At 47.9% G+C, this 14,762-nt stretch overlaps 1 protein-coding gene across 1 annotated transcript in view; it reads right to left on the reverse strand.

Moving 5' to 3' along the window:
* ATP1A2 (ATPase Na+/K+ transporting subunit alpha 2) overlaps positions 1 to 14,762 on the reverse strand; it is a 29,945-nt gene continuing 15,183 nt past the window's right edge. Inside the window, exons 14-23 of the mRNA XM_054438131.1 lie at positions 8,934 to 9,070; positions 8,260 to 8,410; positions 7,953 to 8,121; positions 7,562 to 7,716; positions 7,185 to 7,308; positions 6,840 to 6,985; positions 6,523 to 6,653; positions 3,845 to 3,946; positions 3,602 to 3,693; positions 1 to 2,308 (exon numbers count right to left, since the gene is read on the reverse strand). Of these exons, the coding sequence (XP_054294106.1) occupies positions 2,280 to 2,308; positions 3,602 to 3,693; positions 3,845 to 3,946; positions 6,523 to 6,653; positions 6,840 to 6,985; positions 7,185 to 7,308; positions 7,562 to 7,716; positions 7,953 to 8,121; positions 8,260 to 8,410; positions 8,934 to 9,070 (1,236 nt within the window). The 3' untranslated portion in view covers positions 1 to 2,279. The remainder of the gene's footprint in view (positions 2,309 to 3,601; positions 3,694 to 3,844; positions 3,947 to 6,522; positions 6,654 to 6,839; positions 6,986 to 7,184; positions 7,309 to 7,561; positions 7,717 to 7,952; positions 8,122 to 8,259; positions 8,411 to 8,933; positions 9,071 to 14,762) is intronic.

A 14,762-nucleotide genomic window follows, 5' to 3' on the forward strand; every position in this document is an offset into this window, starting at 1 on the left:
TTTCTTTTTTTTCATAAAGAAATGCAACTTTATTATTTTCAAGTACATAGGTAGTACCTCAAACTAGTGTCTTACAAAAGGTCACCAATAAAGATCCTGTAGATGTTTCTTTAACAAATACATAAAGATTGATGATAATTAGCCCATGCACTCGCTGCTTCTAAAAGGATATTTCTAAAGTGCCTGAAAAGTATTGTTTTCGGTAGACTAAACATGCCACCTCTAGCAATATTGTTTATGCTCTTAATTTACTAAACAAATGCCATTTTTATTGATTGTGCAAAGATAAACTTTTGTCCACAGTTAGTAATCTCCAATTAATCGGATCCAAATTAATATGGTCTCCCACTTAGATTCCCAGACCCAAGGCAATGACTCCCTTACTTCCAGGTGCTTCTGATAAAGCAAAATTCCAGTGCAATGAAATGACAGCATTTGGGAGGTGGTTTATGGGTCTGACCCAATGCTTGTCTTTTGTGCTTCCTTCCTGTCTGCCTTAGGTCTTCCATTTTCCTCAGATGTCTCTCGCACTTGCATGACCTATCTAGGTCTCTCTCTACAGGACATTCCCAGTGCCTTCTAAGCCAGGCTTAGAGAATGGGCAAGGCTGCCTGCAGAGCAAAAGTGTTAGATAGGGAGTAAGGGAAAGAAAGGTATCTCCTGTAGGAACCTGAAACCAACTCTCCAGCCCAGCGAAAGTGGGCACAATGATCGTCGGTTTGAAGGGCATTTGCCTGGAGGGAACAGCCCTGCCACCTAAGACGTCAAAAGCAAATCTTTTTTTTTTTTTTTTTGAGATAGAGTCTCGCCCTTTCACCCAGGCTGGAGTGCAATGGCGCGATCTCAGCTCACTGCAACCTCTTCCTCACAGGTTCAAGCAATTCTCCTGCCTCAGCCTCCCGAGTAGCTGAGTTTAGAGGCGTGTGCCACCATGCCTGGCTAATTTTTTGTATTTTTAGTAGAGACACGGTTTCACCATGTTGGCCAGGCTGGCCTCGAACTCCTGACCTCGTGATCTGCCTGCCTCGGCCTCCCAAAGTGCTGGGATTACAGGCATGAACCACCACGCCCAGCAAAAGCAAATCTCTTAGTATTTTTCCTCTTGTCCAAAGGTTCTGACCATGTTCATGACCTAAGCTTGTCCCTGGAAGCATACATGTCCCTGGGAGACAGGAAGGTTCTGGGAACTTCTCCACCCTGATTCTAGCCAATGGCCGGGGAACTCCTTTTCCAGGGTTGGCTTGGCAGTGCCGGGGAATGATGCAGGTTCATCGGGATGGGCATGAAAAGAAAGGGAATGGAAGGAGTTGGGAAATAACTTGTGGCCATCCCTCTCAGAACAGCACGGAGCTCTGAGGACTTAGTATTACAGAAGGTGAAGTGCTATTAAGTACATGAGTGACATCTGGACCTTGTGGACTAAGAGGACCCCTAACCAAGGGTCAGCGGGGAACTCTGTGGCACACAAGTGTGGCATTTCTGGAAGCTCTTGATTGCCTTCTGGTCCTGTCTCTGCCGCTACCCTGATGAGATCTGAGTTTGTTCTGCTGGTGGGGTATTCTAAAAGGCGGGACATAGAGCTGGAGTCCACGACATCTATCTGGAGACTCATGTCAAATGTCCTGTCATTGGCACTACCTTGCTTCCTTTGTTGTTTCCTTCCTCCAGCCAGCCCTACCCCCATCTCCCACCTGTCTGCCCAGCTCTCCCTGCAGGTCCCTTACCAGCCTCAACTGGGAGACAAGTCAGCCTTTTCCAGCCTCAGGCTCTTGCACTCACCCGAAGAACCTTTTGTGATTGCAAGGTCTGAAGGGGAAGCCAGGGATAGAGTCCTGCAGGAAGCTAACGGGGGTGGAAGTGGGAAATGGAGTGAGGCTAGGGTGATCTGAGAGGGCTTCCTTCTGGTTTATATGGGTTCCTGCTTTTGGATGCTGATCTATTACAGTAGGAAGTGGGGTTGAAGGGATGGGAGTGGGGAGGGTGGGGTAACCCTTAATTCCTCAGAAAAAGTAGACAACATAGTGGAGTGGGATGGAAAAGGATCTGGTTGGGGGGGGGACTCTAACACATAGTGTCTAATCTGATTGTTCACAGTTAGGTCTACGGGGTCATCAGCCCAATTTATATACCCCGCAACTTAGCCTGCTGAGTTGCCTCATTATCTCTCCCTAAATGTTGCCACCCAATGCCACCCGTTATTTCCATCCCTCTCCATCACCATCCCCACAACACCTCCAGAGCTCCCCATCTTTCCATGCCTGGTTCTTCTTCCAGTGGGGTCAGTAGTATGTCTCCTTCTCCACCCAGCCTGTTAGAGAGATTGGGAGTGAAGATTGCAGCATGAGCTTAAAAGGAGGCAAGAGATTAATTTCTAGGGGCTCGGGTCGCTGACGCCAGGTGGAAGGAGAAGCTTGGTGAAGGGCACTGAGGGAAGTGGCTTAGGAAGGTGAAAGGAGGCCAGGTGCAGTGGCTCACGCCTGTAATCCCAGCACACTGGGAGGCTGAGGCAGGCAGAGATCGAGACTCCTGCCTAACACAGTAAAACCCTGTCTGTACTAAAATACAAAAAATTAGTCGGGCGTGGTGGCATGCGACTGCAATCCCAGCTACTCTGGAGGCTGAGGCAAGAGAATTGCTTGAACCCGGGAGGAGGAGGTTGCAGAGAGCCAAGATCGTGCCACTGCACTGCACTCCTGGCTGGGTGACAGAGCGAGACTCTGTCTCAAAAAAAAAAAAGGAAGGAGAAAGGGAGGAGAAGGAGGTCCAGTGAGCTGGGGCCATAGGTTAAAGGAAGGGAGGGTGAACCTGCCTTTAGGGGAAACTTGTATTTAGCACAGTGGAGGCTGTGGCAGAATAGGTTGGGGGTGAAAATGCAAATGCCCAAAGGGCCTCTTCAGGTAACGAATGAGAGTCTAAGGGAGGAGCTGTCCATTATTGCTATGCAGAGATGTGCACATGGGATTAACAGCTCTTGTGATCTTCAGGAGAAGTCGCATTCAGATTTTATGTGAAAGACACTAAATTTTCTATATCGGACCAATTAATCCCCCCTCCTCCCCACACATACACAAAATATGGGACAGGTCAAACCAAACAGTATTCCTCGACAGTATTTGCTTTGTAAGCCATCATATTTTAACCTCTACTAAGTGATTTAAAAAAAAGGCTTGTAGGAAAACCAATAACTTGTCAGTTGATGCGTGGGGATCAGGAGGTCTGGGTTCTAGTACCAGTCCTGCTATTCTTTGCTTTACGACCCTGAACAGATTCACCTCTGAGCCTTCTCTATCTGTAAAATACGGACGTGGGACTAGGTGACCTGGAAAGGCCCTTCTAATTCTGATGTTCTGTGGTTTCAGGTGGAAGGTGGAGGGCCTCGGAGACCAACTGTGAGTTAGGCGGGACTTAGAATCTGATGGGAAGAGGGCAGAGACAACAGGTTCGAAAGAGTCAGGGCTCCTGGGACCTGGGACCCCAGGATCTGAGGGTGTTGAGGAACAGGAGCAGCAACCAGTAGTGGGAGTGGGATCTGCGTGGGTCCTGGAGGGAGAAGCTGGTGGTGGGGCTTGCACTTTGCTGGGGGGGATGTGGAAGGGCTTACCACCAGGATACCGCCGCAGGATGAGCTTTCGGACCTCATCATAGATGAAGATAAGGAGGCTGTAGGGGAAGGCGCAGAACCACCAGGTGACTCTGAAAGCAATGGAGGAGAGTGTCAGGAGCATCAGAGGTTGGCTTGGTGGCCGTCATATAAAGGAGCATTCAAATCGATAAGAACTTGGATCCTGGAGGGAGCTGAAGGCCCCCCGTATGACTACTCAGGCAGTCCGAAAGAGATACTCACTTGAGCGGGTACATGCGGAGGGCTACACCCATGCCTGGGCAGTAAGAGAGAAAGGCAGCCAACGCCGTCTCCTCCAGGAGCCCAAAAATCAGGATCTTGTTCCTGAAAGGCAAAGAAAGGAGGGTGGCAGGTGAAGGGGGATCAAGGAGGCAGAGATCCTGGGATACCCCTGGGGTGCAAGGGAAAGAGGAGAGAGAATTCTAAATGACATAGTCGCATGTCTTCTTCCAACAGCCTTTTCTCATGCTTTATGTAACCAAAGGAAGATGTTATTTGTTTTTCTGCTTACTGAGTTTACCTCTGAATGTTGTCTATTGCACGTATATTCATTCATTAAATAATTGTTTTTAGGTGTTGGGTGACGTGTTCTGTACTGGAGACATGGTGGTCAACATGGGGCCTGTCTCATGATCTTGTTATTGCTCCAGGCACAGGGCCCGTGAAAGTGTCATCTCCCCAGCAAGATGCTTGAAAGCTCCTTCAGTGCAGGGCCCATGTATGTCTTCTACCGTCTCAGCATCTCCCACAGTTCCTGGTGGTGGTTTCATCATAGATATTTAATTCAGAGAATGTAAAGGGGATCACTGCATAATAAGTGGTTAATATATGTTCACTTTATCAGAATTGAAAAGCAGGATAGAATAAGGAGGTTCGGAGGGCAGTTTCTGCAGTCAGACAGGTGGCGTCTATTCCCAGTTCTGCCATTGACTAGCTTTGGGTTGCAGGCAATGTTGAATTTCTCTGAGCTTCACGTTCCTTCTCTATCAAATGGAGATTTTACCTTTTTGTCATAGGGTTGCTGGGAAAATTAAGGGAGATAGCACGTGAAAAGCTCTGAAACATGGAAAATGTTCAGTCACATTATTACTCCACTTTTTTTTTGAGAGAGTCTCACTCTGTTGCCCAGGCTGGACGATCACAGCTCACTGTAACCTCCACCTCCTGGGCTCAAGTAATCCTCTTGCCTCAGCCTCTCCAGTAGCTGGAATTACAGGTGTGTGCCGCCATGCCTTGCTAATTTTTATATTTTTTGTAGAGACAGAGTTTCACCATGTGCCCAGGCTAGTACCAAATGCCTGGGCTCAAGTGATTCTTCTGTCTCAGCCTCCCAAAGTGCTGGGATTACAGGTGTGAACCACTGTCCCCGGCTACTCCATCTTTTGTATTCTTACACAAGGTACCTCTTTTTGGTTCAAGCCAGTGATTTCCAAATTGTCACTCACTAAGGACCTCCTTATTTTCTTCTGTAAAGGCCACATTTAATTGTTTGTCTCTCAAGCTACATTTGTGAATAAGTATTGAATACGTTTCCCCATTTAAAATTAATTAGAACTATCCATGGCTTCCAAACAGAACTGTGAATCAGCATCTGATCACCACTTCATGATACGTGCTCTTGGCTTTTGCCTAAGAGTGACACATTAGTAAACCTGGTTGCCTTCTCATAGGTGAGTGCTTTATTTTTATAAAGCTTTTCAAAATAAGGCAAATAGCATCTCTGAGGATCCCCAGTGGCCCAGGGACCTAAGGTGAGGCCTGTGGTGGTATTAGTACTCTTCGTCTCTACCCAGCCCGATTTTCATTTGCCATTTTTCCCATTTGCCTCTAAGATGGGCTGGATGTAGCCACTGTGGCCATGTTCCCACCTTCCTATGTCATCCCTGCAGTGCATAGCAAGTCCCAGGCCCCAGAACTATACCCAATTTCTTAGACTCTCTGCTCCTTGTTCTCTTCGAATTGCATTTTTTTTCCATTAGTATTTTTAGCTTACTGGAATCTCCTTCTTTCATATTTCCTTTATTTATCTAACAGGCTTTTCACTTTATTCTCCCTTGGATCTTAAGTGTTATTAACTTCACTTTGGCATCTTCTCCCCACCCTCCCCAGCCCCAAACTAAGAAACTGTGACAAACTCATGTGAGGAATTGTGGCCATTGTTTATGGTAGGAGAAAATAAAAGGAACCAGCATGAAACCTTCAGCGCTCAACCACCACCCATACTAGAATCACAGTCATTACTGAGCTCCAAACAGTGCCAGATGGTGTGTGCACAGAAATGTTGGGTAGTAGCCAGGGCTGGGTTTTAGAGACAGATTTGGTGAACCCTTACCATCTTGGCGACCTTGGGCACATCATTTAACCTGTTTGGGGCCTCTTATCCATGAAATGTAAACAGTAATACCCACCTCATAGAGCTATCGTGAGGCTAAACAATGTGTTAGGTACTTAGCACAGTGCCTGGCACGTTGTAACTCACACTGCAAGAAGTACTGAACCTGACCCTCGGCAGCATGTGGCCTCCAGAACCACAGTGCAAGTGCTATAAACTAGGCTGCCTGCAGAAGGCCAGGGGAGGGCTGGGCACAGAAGACACTGGATTTAGGGCTGGGCAAAGGATAGGAGCAGGTGGCACTCAAGTAGGAGATGGGGGAAAGAAGGGAGGGAGAGAGGGAGAGAAGGAAGGTGGAGAGAGACGATAACAAAATGCAAAATTAGGAGCCTGAAGCATGGCTTCTCTCTTCTATATGAAACCTATCTATGGATATACAGATGGAAGATTAAAATCTGATGCCCTCCTTATAGCTCTGGTCCAGGGCTGAGTTGGAAGCTTGGCCTGTGTGGGTTGGTGAGTGTGCCCAGAGCCTGGGTGGGTAGGTGCCGTGGGGGTGGGCACTCACTTCATGCCTTGCTGGAAGACTGAGTTGCGGCGGGTCTTGCAGATGATGAGGTCAGCCCATTGCACCACCACGATGCTGGCAAAGAATGCTGTGTGGCACGTGAACTCCACCACCTTCCGCTGTTCATAGGTCTGGAGGGAGGGTGGGCAGAGACAGATGAGAGTGCCAGAGGAAAGGGTAGTACCAGAAGGTAGCATGGTTTCTCCTGATCCACCCCCTAGCCCCAGTCCCAGTTGGCCACCACTGGCCACTCCTGCCAGGCATTCAGCTCCCTGTACCTTCATACATGTGCACTGTGTTTACACAGCACCACTCACCCACTCCTGTCCATAGCTGTCCTCCAGATCATTCATGGTCCGGTCATCCCAGTCAAGGCGGATTCCCAGTAGCCGTGATGGCAGGAAACCATTCTCTGCCAGGATCACAAAGTAGGTGAAGAAGCCACCCAGTGCCTGGATCATCCCTGTGGGTAGAGGGCCAAAGGCAGAGGCAGGGTCAGAGCAGGAAGTAGAAGGGGCACAGCCCCTCAGGGCCAGAGATGGAGGTCCCTGACTCTTGGGTAGCTGGCCCCTGTCCTGGAATTTCGCTTGGGGCTCATTCCTCTGAAAGCTGGGAAAAGAACCCTGTTGGGGTTCCCTCCCGAGGCCCAGGGCTTGGCGCACCGATCTGTCCATAGGCCATGCTGATGAGCCTCTCATTCACCAGCTTGTCTGTCTGGGAGTTTCGTGGCTGCCGCTTCATGATATCACTCTCAGCTGCCTCATAGGCCAAGGAGATGGCAGGGACCTGTGTGGGGTAGGAAATGGGGCAGGGGGGGCATTTGAAGGGATGTAGGAGATGACAGGAGCAATTGATCTTCGACAGTGACGATCTTTGATGCAGTTAAAAAAGCGTGTATTCAGACCCCATTGTCTTCCAGGCCTGTGCCTGTCTCCTGTAACCCCCACAGCTGGGGCCACTGCCCCAGTGCACCTCTCCTCCCTGCCACTGTGCCGTCATGATTGCCTTGCCTGTCCCCTTCTCCACCTCCTGCGCTCACCATATCTGTGCCCAGGTCAATGCAAAGGATGGTCACAGTGCCCAGAGGTAGGGGGATGTTGGCAATGATGAACAGCAGGAAGGGGGTGATCTCGGGGATGTTGCTGGTCAGGGTGTAGGCGATGGATTTCTTCAAGTTGTCAAAGATCAGGCGGCCTGTGGGGAGATTCTGAGGGCATCAGGGAGGTCAGAGGGACTCTTCCCCACCCCCAGCCCCTGAAGCATGGCTGCCTGTCTTCCCAAGAGAGGAAGATTCTGTGTTCAAGGGAAGCCACAGTGGGCTGGGCTGCCTAGAGTTGTGGAATGATTCTTCAACTGGGGTAAAGGGACAGGGAACAGAGGTGCTGGCTTCAGTATCCTGCGAACCATCCCAGCCCATGCAGCCTCCTCACCCTCCTCCACCCCTGTAACGATGGAGGCAAAGTTGTCATCCAGCAGGATCATGTCGGCTGCCTGCTTAGAGACGTCAGAGCCAGAGATGCCCATGGCAATGCCAATGTCAGCCTTCTTCAGTGCAGGGGAGTCATTCACCCCGTCACCCGTCACGGCCACAATGGCTCCCTGGAGGGAAGACGGCCACACTTGAGGACGAAACCCCTGCCCAAGCCTGGCTCCTCGCCCCTCACTCCATGCTTGTCTTGGCCCTGTCCCTGCCTCCCCGGTCCCTGCCTGTCATCTGCCTCCCATGGGTGTGCTCACCTGCCTCTGACATCCCTCCACAATGATGAGCTTCTGCTGGGGAGATGTTCGAGCAAAGACGATCTCCGTGTGGTTCTTGAGGATCTCATCGAGCTGCTCCGATGTCATGTCCTTCAGGTCAGAGCCGTGTACCACGCACGCCTTGGCTTCTCTGGAGGGTGGGTGGGGGCAGAGACAGCTGACTCCTGGCACCTGTACCAGCCCCTCCTGCACCCTGCCTCTCTTCACCACCGAGGTCTGCAGGCTCCCTGCTGAGCCTGCTTCCCCTGTTGCTTCAGTTCTCGTCTCCTCAGTACTCACTTCCCCCACTTCTCTTTGAGGATATGACTCTAAATCCTCACCATGGGATCATCGCAGTTGTAAGTGCAGTTTGCTAGGCCCTGGGCTAGCTTCTTTACTCACATCCCACTCCTACAGCAATGGAGATGGCATCCTAATTTTGTGGTGAGAAAATGGAGGCTCAGGAAGGGAATGTGACATCTCCAAGGTTACATGGGTATTCAGTGGCACAGCCTGGATACAAGCTCAGGGCTGAGGAACCAGTCACAATAGTGTCAGAGGTAAGGCCTATAAAGGTCCCAGAAATGCTGTCCAAATACCCCCAGGGGACACCCAAGCCTTCTGTGCAAGAGGACGTGTTGATTGGGGGCAGGGGCTTCCTGCAGAGACCTCACCTGGGGTTGACTTGACTCATGGGAATGTTGAGCCGGGCTGCAATGTCCTCCACAGTCTCGTTACCCTCTGATATGATGCCCACGCCTTTGGCAATGGCCTTGGCTGTGATAGGGTGATCCCCGGTTACCATGATCACCTAGTGGGAAGGAGAGGAGACAAAAGGAAAGTAGTGATTTTTGCACATTGATTTTGTATCCTGAGACTTTGCTGAAGTTGCTTACAGACAAACAGAGAGCCAAATCATGAGTGAACTCCCATTCACAATTGCTTCAAAGAGAATAAAATACCTAGGAATCCAACTTACAAGGGATGTGAAAGACCTCTTCAAGGAGAACTACAAACCACTGCTCAAGGAAATAAAAGAGGATACAAACAAATGGAAGAACATTCCATGCTCATGGGTAGGAAGAATCAATATCATGAAAATGGCCATCCTTCCCAAGGTAATTTACAGATTCAATGCCATCCCCATCAAGCTACCAATGACTTTCTTCACAGAATTGGAAAAAACTACTTTAAAGTTCATATGGAACCAAAAAAGAGCCCGCATCGCCAAGTCAATCCTAAGCCAAAAGAATGAAGCTGGAGGCATCACACTACCTGACTTCAAACTATACTACAAGGCTACAGTAACCAAAACAGCATGGTACTGGTACCAAAACAGAGATATAGATCAATGGAACAGAACAGAGCCGTCAGAAATAATGCCACATATCTACAAGTATCTGATCTTTGACAAACCTGACAAAAACAAGAAATGGGGAAAGGATTCCCTATTTAATAAATGGTGCTGGGAAAACTGGCTAGCCATATGTAGAAAGCTGAAACTGGATCCCTTCCTTACACCTTATACAAAAATCAATTCAAGATGGATTAAAGACTTAAATGTTAGACCTAAAACCATAAAAACCCTAGAAGAAAACCTAGGCATTACCATTCAGGACATAGGCATGGGCAAGGACTTCATGTCTAAAACACCAAAAGCAATGGCAACAAAAGCCAAAATTGACAAATGGGATCTAATTAAACTAAAGAGCTTCTGCACAGCAAAGGAAACTGCCATCAGAGTGAACAGGCAACCTACAAAATGGGAGAACATTTTCGCAACCTACTCATCTGACAAAGGGCTAATATCCAGAATCCACAATGAACTCCAACAAATTTACAAGAAAAAAACAAACAACCCCATCAAAAAGTGGGCGAAGGACATGAACAGACACTTCTCAAAAGAAGACATTTATGCAGCCAAAAAACACATGAAAAAATGCTCACCATCACTGGCCATCAGAGAAATGCAAATCAAAACCACAATGAGATACCATCTCACACCAGTTAGAATGGCAATCATTAAAAAGTCAGGAAACAACAGGTGCTGGAGAGGATGTGGAGAAATAGGAACACTTTTACACTGTTGGTGGGACTGTAAACTAGTTCAACCCTTGTGGAAGTCAGTGTGGCGATTCCTCAGGGATCTAGAACTAGAAATTCCATTCGACCCAGCCATCCCATTACTGGGTATATACCCAAAGGACTATAAATCATGCTGCTATAAAGACACATGCACACGTATGTTTATTGCCGCATTATTCACAATAGCAAAGACTTGGAACCAACCCAAATGTCCAACAATGATAGACTGGATTAAGAAAATGTGGCACATATACACCATGGAATACTATGCAGCCATAAAAAATGATGAGTTCACGTCCTTTGTAGGGACATGGATGAAACTGGAAATCATCATTCTCAGTAAACTATCGCAAGAACAAAAAACCAAACACCGCATATTCTCACTCATAGGTGGGAATTGAACAATGAGAACACATGGACACAGGAAGGGGAACATCACACTTCGGGGACTGTTGTGGGGTGGGGGGAGGGGGGAGGGATAGCATTGGGAGATATACCTAATGCTAGATGACGAGTTAGTGGGTGCAGCGCACCAGCATGGCACATGTATACATATGTAACTTACCTGCACGTTGCGCACATGTACCATAAAACCTAAAGTATAGTAATGATAATAATAGTAATAATAATAAAAGAAAAAAAAAAAAGAAAAAAGAAAAAAAAAAGAGAACCCAGAAACAAATCCATGCATCTACAATGAACTCATTTTCAACAAAGGTGCCAAGAACATACATTGGGGGAAAGGACAGTCTCATCAATAAGTGATGCTGATAAATCATTAAATTATTGACTATAGTCTCCCTGTTGTATCATTAACATGTGTCAACTACAGAAATCTTTGAAAAAGGTTATCCACTGAATGATCAGTCATCATAACAAGTATTATAATTAGATTAGTAACAGGTCATTCAAAATAAAAGACTGGTGTTAAAATAAAAAAATAAATAAAATAAATAAATAAATAAAAATAAAAAATAAAAAAAAAAAAAAGGAAAGTAGTATTAAGGGTTTATCCCCCTCCTGTTCCTCTCCCAAAGTAAGAGAAAGCTAGATAGCGAGATGTCTGGGGCTGGCAGATCCCAGCTAAAATAATGGCATGTGTGTGTGTGTGGGGGGGGGGGCTGGGGGCTGTGTGTGTGTGTGTGTGTGTGTGTGTGGGGTGTGTGTATGTGTGTGTGGGATGTGTGTGTGCCTGGGGGGGTGGGGATTGTGTGTGTGTGTGAGAGGGGATGTGTGTGTGTGTGTATGTGGGGTGGGGATTTGTGTGTGTGTGTGTGTCTGTGATGTGTGTGTGGGGGGGGTAGGGATTGTGTGTGTCTATGTGTGTGTATGTGAGGTGGGGATTTGTGTGTGTATGTGTGTGAATTTGAGTGGGTGGGTGAGGAGGAAAGATAATGGCAAGTTGAGTTATGCTCAGAGGGTTAGAGAGAGTTTGCTTAAGTGCAGGAAAGTATCCATAACAGAATAACAAGTTCATGAGGATTCCCTGGAAGAGAAGCCTCAAATCTTTAGGATTATTTAGGAGATTATTTTAGGATTTTGGATTTCATGGGATTCAAGGCAGTCAGAGCTGGAAGGACCCTTTAACAACTCCTTTATTTTACACATGAGGAAACCAAGACTTAGAGAGGAGCTACAATTTGCTCAAAGGCACAGGGGCCTGGAAATAGGACACGAGGTTCTTAGTGTCAAATATTGATCACTGCAGCAATGTAATGGACAGAACAGGAATAAGATGGAGACAACACCCCTGCCTCCACCACCTTGAGCATCTGCCTCTGACATCACCCCTGGTGAGCACGGTGGTCCCTACCTTCACCATAATGTTCATTGCTATTGTTGCAGAGTGAATGGAGTTGGGATGGGGAGGGTGGCTGGCATCTGACGGGCTAAGAAGCTATGAGGTGAGCAGAGTTGGGTTAGGATAGCATTTGCATGTGTGGGCTTGTGGGGCAAGTCCTATGGATACTGAAAAGGAAGCCTCCAAGGTCCCCACTGCCTTATTTTCCACTCCCACCACTTCACTGAAACTGCCACCCAAAGGCCATATGGGCCTCTCAATTGAAAAATGAAAAGTGTCTTTGCCATCCTCATCCTACTTGACCCCTCTGAGGCATTTGGCACCGTTGACCTCTTCTCCTTGAAACCCTGCCCTCCCCTGGCTTCCACATACTCCTCCATTCCTGTTTTCCCTCCACTCCTCTGCATGCTCTTTCCCAGCCTCTCAGGGCGGCAGCCTAGTAGGATGGAAGAAACAGTGGCTTTGGAGTTGAATGAGCAGCTCAAGTTTAAACATCGACCTTCTCCAGCTACAGCACCTTAGGCAAGTCAAGCACTGAGGTCTCAGTACAATGCAGAGATGATTCCTGCCTTTCCAGGTGGTCATGAAGATTAAATGGCATTGGGTCCTACCACCCTCTCCCCTCCTCACTGGTTCCTCTTGTGCCTAAATGTTGGTTTGGCACAGGGTTTCATTCTCCTCCCTTCACTTGACCTGTCTGCTCTTCCTGGGCAATATAATAAAACATACTGTAAGCCTTTAGTTTGCACCCTTGTGCTAATGAGATTCAAATCTCCAGTCCCGACCATCTTTCATGAGCTCTAAACCATACTCCAATGTTCACTGGAACATCTGTCTCTCCTGGGGTATCTTGTAGACTCTTCAAGCTTAAGGTCAACATTGAACTCCTTTTCTCTACTCCCGCCACCCCACCAAGCCTGCTACTGCTCCCTACCTTAGATGTTGTCCTCTCTAATCATCCTGTCCCCTTCTCTCCTGTATCTTCCTCACCTTCCATATCCAGTTTTGTCACCAGGTTCTCAAAACATTTCTCAAACATGGCTATTCCTCTCCACTCCCTTTGTTTCTTCCCTAGTTCAGGTCATCATTCCTTGCCTGAACTACGGCAATGGCCTCTTAACCTGTCTCTCCTGACTCCAGTTCTTCCCCAAATCCTGTCCCCCCTCAACCCAGGTAGTCTCCTAAAAGCTCAACCTCCCCCGTGGCACTGGTGGCTCTCTGTGGCCTGCAGGATAAAGCCCAAGTCTGGCATTTAAGCCAAGTCCTTCCAACTGGCTCTGACCCAATGTTCCAGTCTCAACCCCCAGTGCTCCTTGCCACCTCTCCCCTGCCAACCCCTACACACGCCCCGTACAGTCTAGCCACGCCAGGGTACGCACTGTTCCCTGATCTTGACATACCTTCCTCTCCCTCGCTGCCTTGCAGAATACTCTTTGACCTCCAAAACCCAGCTCAAATATCATTCCCTTTGTGAAACATTGTCCACTTCTCTGAGGCAGAATTAATACTTCCCTGAGCTGACTTCCCATAGAGGTCCTCTGCCCAGGCCTCCGTGATGGTTCTGATCACAGAGAGAGGCACCTGGCCAAGCAGCAGGAGCTCAGGCTTTCCAGTCAAGCAGACCATGCGTCATAGTCCCAGTGCATCGCTTACTGGCGGTTTTATTTTGGGAAAAAGACTTACCCATTTGCAGTTTCCATTTGTTTTACTTTTTTGTGTTTTTTTTTTTTTTTTGAGATGGAGTCTTGCTCTTCTTGCCTAGGCTGGAGTGCAGTGGCCTAATCTCGGCTCACTGCAACCTCTGCCTCCCGGGTTCAAGCGATTCTCCTGCCTCAGCCTCCCAAGGAGCTGGGATTACAGGCACCTGCCACCACACGTGGCTAATTTTTGTATTTTTTTTTTCAGTAGAGATGGGGTTTCACCATGTTGGCCAGGCTGGTCTCGGACTCCTTACCTCAGGTGATCCACCAGACTTGGACCCCCCAAAGTGCTTGGATTACAGGCATGAGCCACTGTGTCCAGCCTTGTTTTACTTTTAACAGGGATAATGATGCCTGCCTTAGAGTCAGAGTGGTTATGGGGTTCAGAAACCACGTATACCCACAGCACCAAGTCTCCTGGTACGATAGTTAAGAAATAGCAGACTGCCTTGGTTCAAGTGCTGGCTCTATGACTTACACTAGATGTGTGGCCTTGGCATGTTACTTTGTGCCTCAGTTTCCCTCTCTGTAAAAAAGGAAAAATACTAGTGCTTACTCACAGGGTTGTTGTGTGGATTAAATGAAATCATACAGGTTTAGTGCTTAGAATAGTGCCTGATTTATATGTGCCTTCCCTGGCACAGCTCATTGTCCCATCTGGATGTGTCATGTGACACAAATTGTTTACTATGTATCAGGCACTGTGCAAGGTGCTAGAGTTTGCACCTTGCACAGTGTCTGAAACACAGTAAACAATAAATATTTGTTGAATGAAGAGCAAACATAGTACAGAGGAGGGAGTGGTCAGTGAGAAGCAATTGTAGTTGAACAAGAGAACCTTGAGTGGGAGGCATTCTGTGGGGTTATGGGCTGAGCCACTGGGAGCATACGAGAGCCTGCTAATCCCACCCTAAGTT

Source organism: Pongo pygmaeus, chromosome 1, assembly GCF_028885625.2.
Source record: "Pongo pygmaeus isolate AG05252 chromosome 1, NHGRI_mPonPyg2-v2.0_pri, whole genome shotgun sequence".
Classification (NCBI taxonomy): Eukaryota; Metazoa; Chordata; class Mammalia; order Primates; family Hominidae; genus Pongo; species Pongo pygmaeus.